This window comes from Mobula hypostoma, chromosome 29 (assembly GCF_963921235.1).
Source record: "Mobula hypostoma chromosome 29, sMobHyp1.1, whole genome shotgun sequence".
NCBI lineage: Eukaryota > Metazoa > Chordata > Chondrichthyes > Myliobatiformes > Myliobatidae > Mobula > Mobula hypostoma.
This window is the reverse complement of record NC_086125.1, coordinates 21562943-21574321: the sequence shown is the minus strand read 5'-3', so window position 1 is coordinate 21574321 and position 11379 is coordinate 21562943. Positions and strand designations below refer to the sequence as shown.

The following is an 11379-nucleotide window of genomic DNA, read 5'->3' as shown; positions in this document are numbered from 1 at the left end:
GGAAATGTTGACCAATACTGTAATATCTTTGTGACAGAGGAGAGGTAGAGGTGGAGTAATAGGTGGAATGAAGAGGAAGCAATCAACTGGAAGCAATGATGAACCAGACTTCAAAGTGTCAAGAACAGACCAGTCAGATTATTCAGACAGTGAAGAAGGTAACTTTTTAAAAAAAAAAATATTGCACCTTCTTCCCTTTTGACTTGATCGTCATTCTAGATGAGGAGTTTAAGTAACTTATTCATCTGTGGAAGAGCTAATCAAAACATCCAAAATATGACAATAACCATCTTTTACGTAGCACTTCTTGGTAGGAGTGATCAGGCAGGAGTTGGAACAGTAACTGTCTCTCCCTCTCTGGGACTAGATTTTATCTTCTTTTGAGACTCTTTTTATATGTATGTAGTGTATATCAAGGTTGGAACTTGGGGATGTTCTAGGTTGTGTAGTGTATTTGCCAAATAAACATAATGGACCTGTACTTTTTACTTAAAACATTTCACAGCCTGTTAAACTACACCCGAGATATCTTCCTGACCAGCTAGTCTCAGATGTCATTTTGAAACAGGTAGTTCATTATGTGCTTTTTTTTCCTGTACTACAACATTTAAGAAAAATTAACATGACAGTGGTCCTTTTTTCCTTCCTTGTTTAAGAATCCAGGCAAATTTTCTGTTGAGAGAATTATTCATTTTCCAGTGAACTAGCTCTTACTTTACATTCTTATGATTTTTTTTGCCATTCCAGTTTTTATTTAGGTAGCAAATATTGATTAGTATATTATTTGTGTTTTTAGAAGACAAGGAGAAAGATGATGGAGGTGATGTTGAAGATGCTACTGCTGGTGATGCGTGCGCTGTGAGTATTTGTGGAATTCTTGAGGATACAGCTGTGACCAGCGTGGTAATGGTTTCATTGTGCCAATGGTTTGGGTTTCCAGGGATACATCTGGAGAGCTCTCTTAACCAGTTTAAAATTCATTGTTCAGTAAGTCTATTTATGTATGTGCTCTATTATTAACACTACTTAATGCATTACATGTAAAAATGACTGATCTGAGTGGATACAAATTTGATATATTTATGCAATTAATTTTCTTTTAAGAACAAGGATGGAATATTTTGAACACTTTCTTTAGCAACCTGGTCACAGGTTCACTGCTTTTTCTCTGTATTATTAGAGATGATAAAGGGGTAACATTTATAGTCCTTATGAAAAAGTAGTGGCTAACAGCCATCTTCAGCTGTTGCTGACCTTTAGGTGAAGGGGCACCCACAGTGCTATTAGGAAGGGAGTTTGAGGAATTAAACTTGGTGATGACGAAGGGCCAACATTTCCAAGGCGTGCTAGTATACCACCTGGAGAGAAACCTGCATGTGGGGTCTTCCATGATCTTATTACCGTTAAGTTTGTTTGAGGTCAAGGATTTTCGAAGTGTTATCCTTTTACTGGTGGTGGGGTAATTAATGTTTAAAGAATTGATGTTGAGTCAATTAAATGGGCTGTTTTGTCCCGGATGGTGTCCGGCTTAATGAAAATTGTTGGTTCTGCACTTATTGGGACAGGTAGAGAGTGTTCCTTCAAATATCTGATTTGCAACTTAAAGGTAGTGAAATGTTCCAGTAAAATTAGTTTAGCTTTGATTCTTTGGTAGATCAGAGGAGAAACTTACTATTCTGATTAGTTATGGTAAAGTTTGGCAAGTTCTAGAGAAAATTGTGGTAGTTTTAAAGCAATCTCTAGGTGATGCTAGTTCATTTCTGCACCAAAAATTTCCATAATTACCTATTTGAATCAATATAGGTATGTAAAAACTTGGGGTAGTTTGTAAGTGTATCATTGAAACTATTCTTTATATTTAGAGTATTGAGGATAAAGATTCAAGTGAAAACCCTGAAAAGGAGAAAAAAGAAACTGCTGAGGGTGAAGATAATGAGTCCAAGAAATGTAAGAGTGCTGGTTTTGCTGCTAATTTTGTTTGTGTGTATCTGATAGAATATCTGTGATGTTAACTCATGCTTTTGTTAGCTGGTGACCTACGAGAGGAAACTGGCGACACTAAAAAGAAGCTATATTATAAAGAGAAACCAAGGAAGAAACAGCGGGATCGCGTTACAGAAAGGTAATTTAAATTTTGCATTTTAACTGGTTCCTTTTATAAATATATTTATCTTAAACATAGGAAAAATATTCTCAAATGACTCACAAAAGGCTGATTTGCTAAATAATTGGGTGGTCAGAATCTAATTGTCTGGATTTTGAGGCTGTGGAGTTTACTTGCTTCAGTCATATGAGTAAACATTATACAGTCTTATGATAACTTATAATTATTTTTCAGAAATCATGTCTGCTAGCCTTGTGATTAAGTGGTTGATTTTTATTGCGTATTTTGAATAGATAGTTCAACATATATATTGAAAATATATTTTCAATGTATTTTCATATATTGAAAATACTATGGGCAGAGGTCAGACATTAGATATTCTGGAGCAAGTGACTTAAGATGCCCCAAATCCATTCCACTGTTTACAAAGCCATTGTCTACAAGTTGTCTTTAAGTAGATGGGACACTCTCCACTTGCCAAATGAGGGAGGCTCCAACAGCTGTCAAGAAGCTCTGCGTCATCCAGAACGAAGCAGACCACTTCAACCATCATAAATTCCATTTCATGCATTACTAATGCACAGCAGCTGCTGTGTGTGGCATCTACAAAATTCACTGATCTTACTCCCAAATCCGTAGCCACTACCACCAAATAAGGATGAGGCTTTGGCTGTATGGGAACACTATTGTTTTTGAATTTCCCTCAAATTTGGAATCCTTCCTGATTTGATATATATTGCCAGCAATGTTCCCTCTAATTTGTAATAACCAATGTGCGCAAAAATCTGGTGCTGTACTATTGTTTGCCCATTGACAATGTGTGCACTATATTTTATATATAGAGGTATTCATTTTAACAGCTAGAAAAACACAGAACTTTGATCTCCTTTGGGTTTGATCATTTTCACTCTCCTTCATCTGTCCTCTAACAAAACATACATTGCAAGGTGGTAGCAGGTAATAAAGGATTTTCTCACTGGAGCTTTAATTTTTGGATTTTCTCTCTGTCCATGTGATTTGCTTGCTAAATGACACTTTAAAAAGACAAGTTTACAATTATCACTGTATTTCTTCCCACTTGAAAATTCTCAAGTAACTTTTACACTGCAACAATACACACAGGTAATACTAGTTTCTGTACTGTACATGAATATTTCTCATAACTGCACATTCCTGACCTCATGAGCTTTCGGTATCGCAGTTTCTACTGTTTCATTAACCAGAAGTTCTCTTGCACTTCACGTCCTTTGCTTCTTTGGATTTCGACATAGTGAATCAATAATTTTTTCAAAAAAAAACAGTATAAATAAACCAGTTCTAAAATCTGCTGACAAATCATTGCAAACTTCATCTCAACACCGTGCGCATCAGAAACCGAAAAAGGAAATGTGATTGTGTATGATGAAATATGTGATCATGAAATATGCTTAACATGCCAACATAGTAGAGGGTGACAACCGTTTGTGCACTAGTAGCAAAGGATGTGTGTGCACGCACACCTACACATCTTAGGGAGAATATTGATTGCCAGTCCTTCATCAGTGCAATGCCTACGTTGTTGAATGCCCTATCTAACAGCGCTACAGAAGCTGAAGAAGGCAGCACACTACCATCTTCTCAAGGATAATTAGGGAGTGGCAGTAAATGTTAGCCAGAGCCTGAAGAGAGAATAGATAAATGATCGGCCATGCCAAGTGCTTTTGCTTTGTTTGTAGAGGGTGGTTGAACAGAGAATTGTACAGTCTACTAAGAACAGATTAGAATTACAATTAGGATGTTTGTAAACATTTAATTTACTGGCCCCTTTAGAATGAACCTCTAATCAGATTTAAAAGGAAACCTCAAGTTGAATTCACTTTTAAAGCAGTGATCATTAGGATTAGCGTATTGGATACAATAGCCACAGTTTGAGTACTGCATAAAATTCAGATCAAGGAAATAAATGATTACACAGGAGAGAGTACAGAAAGAATTTATGAAAATGTGGCCAGGACTGGAAAAGTAAGTTCTTGAAAAAAAGAGAAAAAATGAAATAAGCTATGTTTATTTTTGTGGAACAAAGAAGGCTAAAGTAGGGCAGGAGAAGAGGGTGATGGTTGATTTATAGCCATAAATAGATGGATTAGAGGGAATTTAAAGGAAATGTTTCCACCCAGAAGATGGTTGGAATTCACTACCTGAACATATGAGTTAAAGAGGCTATCTGCCCCGAACATCTATCACAAAAAGGATTAATATGCGAGTAAAAACGCGCTAACTTATCTTTGGACATATGTGCTCTATGAACCACTTTAAATTGAATTAGGGAATGTTTAGCACAAATAGAGGAAGTATTAACTAATTGTAAAATCTGCCCCCAATCATCCACAGAAATGGTGAGCCCCAATTCCTGTTCCCAATCTACCCTAATCTTATCAAATGGAGCTTTCCTAAGTTTCATAATAATATTATAAATCATAGCCGATGCACCTTTCTGACATGGATTGAGGTTAATTATCGAATCTAAAATATATGTAGGAGGAAGCATTGGAAAGGAAGAAAGTATAGTACTTAGGAAATTTCTAACTTGTAAATATCTAAAAAAATGTATTCTTGATAAATTATATTTATTAGATAATTGTTCAAAAGACATAAGGGAACCATCTAAAAATAAATCCAAAAACCGTAAAATACCCTTAGTCTTCCAGGTTTGAAAAGCGCGATCCATAAAAGAGGGAGGAAAAAATATGTTACCTAAAATAGGAATCGCTAACCCGAATTGATTAAGATCAAAAAATTTGGTCTTGTCCTACTTTGGAAACTTTTTGGAGAGATATTTTTAATATTATTTCTAAGGTATTAAATATAGATATCTCTCCTCACCCTATTACTGCTATCTTTGGACTTCCTAAAATTTCTAGTAATCTTTCCCCTTCAGCCCGTAGAATGATCGCATTTCTTACTTTAATGGCGAAAAGATGTATTTTACAACATTGGAAAGAGCTTAATGCTCCAACTACCTTTTTTTGGTTCTCTCAGACGATTTTATGTTTGAATCTGGAGAAAATTAGAAGCAACCTTTATGATTCTTCATTTAAATTTGAACAGATTTGGGGACCTTTTATTCGATACTTTCATTTAATGTAATACATACCCTTCTTGTTTTTTTTCACTGTTTTTAATGGAGGTCGGGATTGAGGACGTGATTTTAAGTTTAACTCTGTTTGGTTTCAAGTTAGCCCATTGCTTTGCTTTGCTTTTAGTTAGTTGCACGGTGGGTTTTTTTTTGGGGTTTTTTTTTCTTTTTTTTCCATTGATATATATATAAAATTTAGTATACTATTATGTTATCTTGGTTTTTTATGTTTAAATTACATTGTTTGTAGTATTTTTTTTGGTATTGATACCTTCTGGAATTTTATTATATTTTAACATTGTATTAATGTTTATATGGTTTACCTTTTTGTATACTTATTCAATAAAAAGATTTAAAAAGGAATTCACTACCTGAAAGGGTAGTAGAGGCTGCAAACCCCTATTGTAAACAGGTAGTGGATAGTCATATGGATCCAGTGCAGGGAGCAGGGATTAGGCTGGGTAGTTTTTTCTTCTGTCTTGTGTTAATTTGATGTTTTGAGTATCTGTCTTCTGTGCTAGCTGATTCTGTGAAACCATTAGCTGCTGTGTGAAGCTACTTGGAATTAGTAGATTTCAATTCTGCAATTGAATACAGCGATGTTTTACAAAAATTTTTCACACCTAACAAAGCTTTGTCATTTCAGGATAATGTACGTCTGTTCAGTTTGCAAGTTTCGCACCTTTGATGATGAAGAAATTTTCCCCCACTTGGAAAGTAAATTCCATAAGGAGAACTTCAAATTCATTGGGACCAAGCTTCCTAAACAAACAGCTGAGTTTTTGCATGTATGTTGACTTTGTATTTTAACATAACCTTTGTCAAAAAACTTATTTACTTATACAGTGGAAATTAAATGTATACTATGAGATTCCCATGCTCAATATCTCAACTCAAGCTGGGACTGATAGCTTATTGCATAGTTTAGTTAGCATAGTTGTGCAGCATACTAAATTAACAGTCCCTGCTGAAATTTTCTGCATGTTCTTCCTAATTTATTCACCCTATTGAAACTGAGACAAATTCTGTTGTTTTACCAAAGGGATTTGCTGTCCTAAAATTCTGTATGCTCAAGATATGTTAACGGATGTTCTGAATATGTCATCTAGCATGCTGACTCCTTGATTCCAGCTATTTTAGTCTTGACATCCAGTCTGAATGATAGGCATATATTCCTGCTTCAGTCCTTTGCTATCTGGAATTTTCATTTATCATTGCTGTGATATTGTGTTGCCAATCCACGATTTGCCTATCAATTAAAATGTCAAGATGGATATAGTAAATTGTAGCCAGAATGCTTAATTTCATAAGTTTCTGGCAGCCGCACCAGATTTTTATTGTCATGAACAATTGGTCTTTTCTTCCAGGAGTTTATTCTGAATAAGAATAAAAAGACTCTAAAGTTCCGTGATACAATGGAAGATAAAAATGCAATTAAAAAGAGGATCCAGGAACAAAACCTGTTGTATGGTGAGTATTGCCAAGAGGGATAAAGAGTATGCGAGTTACATACTTAAGCATTGTAACTCAGATCACATAGATCATGGTGTCCATATTGACATACTAAACAATGCTAAAAGCACAACAGGTCAAGCAGCATCCCTAGAAAGAGCCTTCAGTTCAGTTCTAAAGAACTCTTGATCTGAAACATTAACTTTTGTTTCTCTTTTCACTGATCCTCGTTGACCTGCTGATTGTTCCCAACATTAACTTCAGATTTCCTGCAAAAAAAGTTACTATCTTTTTGTTTTTTCAGTGTACTAATCAGTGTGTTAATTCTAAATTATTGGAGATTACTGAGTCCCAATAATCAGAAAGTAAAGTATTGTATGTTGTGGGATAGTTTTGCTTCACATCTTTATTTAATAAGTGCTAATTTTCTTTTGCATTCTATTGATGTTGATGTAACAATCAGTGAAAGTTTTTTTTTGTTATGGACCTCAAGACTTACTCATTATTGTTATTGCTTCTTGAGTTTTCATTCCCTTTTTCCTTGTCTCAACATAACTATCCATTGTCCGATTACAGGAAAAATAGGAATCCCAAAGAACTTTTTTTTTGTACCATAGTGCTGGTGGAATGATAGGCACAGGAATATTTTTGAGATGAGTTCTTACCAGGAATGTCAGGTGGTTCCTCAGAATAACATTTCATCTAAAAGAAAGTAAGTCTGACAATGAAGCAATCTATCGCCACTGGAAAATGTATGCATCTATATTACAGTGAGTGACTCATGTGGATAGATTGTGCATTCAATGATTTCCATGAATTCAAGTACACTCTGCTTACAATTCCACTTTGATTACTTCTGACCAACTTCTGTATGCTCATTAATAACTGCCCACGTGATTCTGACTGATGCAAAAGTCCTAAGTTTTTTCTCATTTGTCTTCAAAAATAAGCAACATTTGCCTAGTTCTTTCACTGCTTCTGTTACCGCTGCAGAATACTAGTTCATTATTGAACTAGAGTCAGTATGTGACTCCCTGTGGTCTGCAATAGAATGCTGTTAATGTACACACTATTGTAAACAGAACTGAAATGGTATCTTTGCTAAAATATACTCTGCAGAGTTACCATTTCCATGTGTAATATATCCACTATTTTCTCATTCTTTAATGTCATTTTAATGGATTTGGAAACATTCCTCAAAGCATGAATTACAGTTTAGGTCTCTTCCACCGACCAACAATTTATGTTGCAGGTATTAGTATTGACAATTTCATGAAGAAGGTGGAAGCTGTACACTGTATGGCTTGTGAAATGTTCGTTCCAATGAAATACAATGCTATCCAGCGACATATGAAGGCACCTGATCACAACAGGAATAGAAGAGTAAGTTTTCACTCTTTATCAACACTTTATGAGCGACTGTCTTCCACCCATCTCACACACCCCATTACAAAAAGAACAATATGCAACAATCTCTGAATGAGAGAAATTATTCTGCAGGTATAATAGTGTCTTGGATGGAGAGTGAGGTATAGGACTTAACACTAAATGAAAATTTAGGTTTAACGTATCTGAGATTGATAACTTAGTAGTGACATTCTTTTTGGGAATTTAACCTGCTTAAATTTGTATAGCTCAACATGCTCGACAGAGGTTAATGTGTGCTGGGGAGGCGTGTGTGCAGGGGGGGCGGGGGGGCCGGGGGGCCATTTGATGAATGTGGCAGAAATTTATTTTCAGAAGCGTTGGTATTTCTAGCTCCAACTTGACCGTTCCTAAACTTTCATGACTGGCCTTTGGAAATTTGAAATCTCCTGCGCTGATCCTAATTTGTACCAAGTACCCACTTATATTAGCATTGTACTCCCATACGTAAATTGGCATCTATGTTAGCAATGGCTTGATTTTTTAAAAATTCTTGTTTCTTAGGACAACTTTTACTCAGGTTACACATACTCCCTGAAAGCAGGAGCTTCTGTTTCTTCCCACCTTCCAAAGAGTGTGAGATTGGTAGATTAGTTGGCCGCTGTAAATTGTCCCAGGTAACTAGGTGAGTGACAGAATCTAAGGAAAGTTGATGAGAATGGGGGAGAATAAAATGGACCTATTGTTATTGGTACTCGATAGTCAATGGATTCATAAGCAAATGGGCTTATTTCAGTACTGTGTTGATGCTATGACGTTCTGTTTAGATTTTCTAGGCTGTTTCTCTATAACTCCCCCTGTTTCATGCATTCCTGCCTCTAATCACTCCATCACTTAAAATAGTGTCATTAATGACCCAGCCTGTGGCTCTAAACTAATTCCTCGCTGAATTTCTTCACCGCATTTCTCAGTAAATCCTACCTTTTTCACCAACCTTCTTGTCACCTACAATTTTCTGTGGTGTCAAACTTGCTTATTAGCATTCTTGCGAAGTGTTATGAAATGCTTTATTATATAAAGAATGTAAACTTTTCAGGGAAATGTTTTTGAATACTTAGGACATGAGGTGAAGAGGTTTATTGACTAAAATTGTAGGCAGTGGGTTCTTGAACCAAAAAGGAAAAAGCTATAATTTTTATGTTTACCCATAATGTAAATTAAAAACTACCCTGTAGCTTTGTTTTGATGCAATAAGATAGTAAGGATGATGAATGGCTTTGCCAGAAATTAGGGAATGAAATGTATCAAAAATTCACAAAAACTAATGATGGCAAATCTGAGGATTGTGGAGCTGGGGAAGATTAGGGAAGGCAGTGCTGAAAAATGCAGTAAATCATTAGCACAGCAACAGACTGTTTAAACCCAAGTGATTCATGCTGACCGAGATTCCCAACTAAGCTTGTTCCACTTGCTTCTGTTTGTCCCATATCCCTCTAAATCTTTCGTATTCATGTACCTGTCGCAGTGCCTTTAAAAATGTTGTTGATGACTTAACCACTTCCTCTGTCAGTTCATTTCACATACTGATCACTTTCTGGGTGAAAAGTTGCCCCTCAGGTTCCTATTAGATCTCTGTCCTCTCACCTTAAACGCATGTCCTTTAGCTCTTAATTTGTGTTATATTTGAGTGTACACAGAATATGGAATAAGATGATCCTGTAGCACAGATGGAGATTGGCAGGTATAACATTGCAGGTAACAATGATATGGCTGAAAGAAGATCATAGTTGGCAGTTTAACCCAAAGATACACCTTGTATCAAAAGGACAGGCAGGTAGGCAGAAGGGATGGAGTAGCTTTGCTGGTTTAAAAAAAATAAAATCAAATCCTTAGAAAGAGGTGACACAGGATCAAAAAATGTAGAATCCTTGTGGGTAGAGTTAAGAAACTGGAAGGGTAAAAAGACTCTGATGGGAGTTATGTACAAGCCCCCGAACGGTAGTCAGGATGTGGGATATAAATTTCAAGGGGAAATAGAAAAGACATGTAATAAGGGCATGTTACGATAGTCATGGGGGATTTCAATATGCAGGTAGAGTGGGAAAATCAGGTTGGTGTGGATTCCAGAAGAGGGAATTTGTAGATTGCCTACGAGATGGCCGTTTAGAGCAGCTTGTGGTTGAATCCACTAGGGGAGAAACAATTCTGGATTAAGTGTTGTGTTAATGAACCAGATTTGATTAGGGAGCTTAAAGTAAAGGAACCCTTAGGAGGCGGTGATCGTATTATGATAGAATTCATGCTGACGTTTGAGAGGGAGAAGATAAAGTCAGATGTATCAGTATTCCAGTGTAGTAAAGGGAATTACAGAGGCATGAAAGAGGAGCTGGCCAAAGTTGATTTGAAGGGGACACTAGCAGGGATGTTGGTAGAACAGCAATGACTTGAGTTTCTGAGGGCAATTTGGAAGGTGCAGGATAGATATATCCCAAAGCTGAAGATATATTCTGAAGAGAGGATGAGGCAACTGCGAGTGACAAGGGAAATCAAAGATACCATAAAAGCAAAAGAGAGGACACATAATATAGCAAAAATTAGTTGGAAGTTAGAGGATTGGGAAGCTATTAAAAACCAACAGGAGGCAACTGAAGAAACACCATAAGGAGTGAAAAGATGAACTATGCCAGTAAACTAATCCAAAAGTATCAAAGAGAATATCAAAAGTTTTTTTCTGATCTATATAAAGAGTAAAAGAGGCGAGAGTGGATATTAGACCATTGGAAAATGATGCTGGAGAGGTAGTAATGGTGGATAAATGTAATAATTATTTTGTGTCAGTCTTCACTATGGCAGACATAGCAGTATGTTTAAAAAATTGAGTTTCAGGGCACAGAAGTTAGTGCAGCTGCTATTACTAAGGAGAGGGTGCTTGGGAAGCTGAAAGGTCTGAAGGTAGATAAGTCACCTGGACCAGGTGGACTACACCCCAGGGTTCTGAAGGAGGTAGCTGAAGAGATAGTGGAGGCAGTAGCAATGATCTTTCAAGAATCACTAGATTCGGGAATGGTTCCAGAAGCTGGAAAATTGCAAATGTCAGTCCACTCGTTAAGAAGAGAGGTAGGTAGAAGAAAGCAAATTATAGGCCAGTTGGCCTTACTTCAGTGGTTGAGAAGATGTTGGAGTTGATTATTAAGGATGAGGTTTTAGGGTACATGGAGGCACATATGATAAAGTAGACCAAAGTTAGCATGGTTTCCTTAAGGGGGAATCTTGCCAGGCAAACCTATTCGAATTCTTTGAGGAAGTAGGCAGGATAGATATAGGAGAATCAGTGGATGTTGTG

At 36.4% G+C, this 11379-nt stretch overlaps 1 protein-coding gene across 1 annotated transcript in view; it reads left to right on the top strand.

The window, feature by feature from the left end:
• Positions 1-11379, top strand: part of LOC134339261 (A-kinase anchor protein 8-like) — a 33164-nt gene that overhangs the window by 13670 nt on the left and 8115 nt on the right. Inside the window, exons 5-11 of the mRNA XM_063035626.1 lie at positions 38-158; positions 797-858; positions 1863-1947; positions 2029-2122; positions 5866-6007; positions 6587-6689; positions 7924-8054. Of these exons, the coding sequence (XP_062891696.1) occupies positions 38-158; positions 797-858; positions 1863-1947; positions 2029-2122; positions 5866-6007; positions 6587-6689; positions 7924-8054 (738 nt within the window). The remainder of the gene's footprint in view (positions 1-37; positions 159-796; positions 859-1862; positions 1948-2028; positions 2123-5865; positions 6008-6586; positions 6690-7923; positions 8055-11379) is intronic.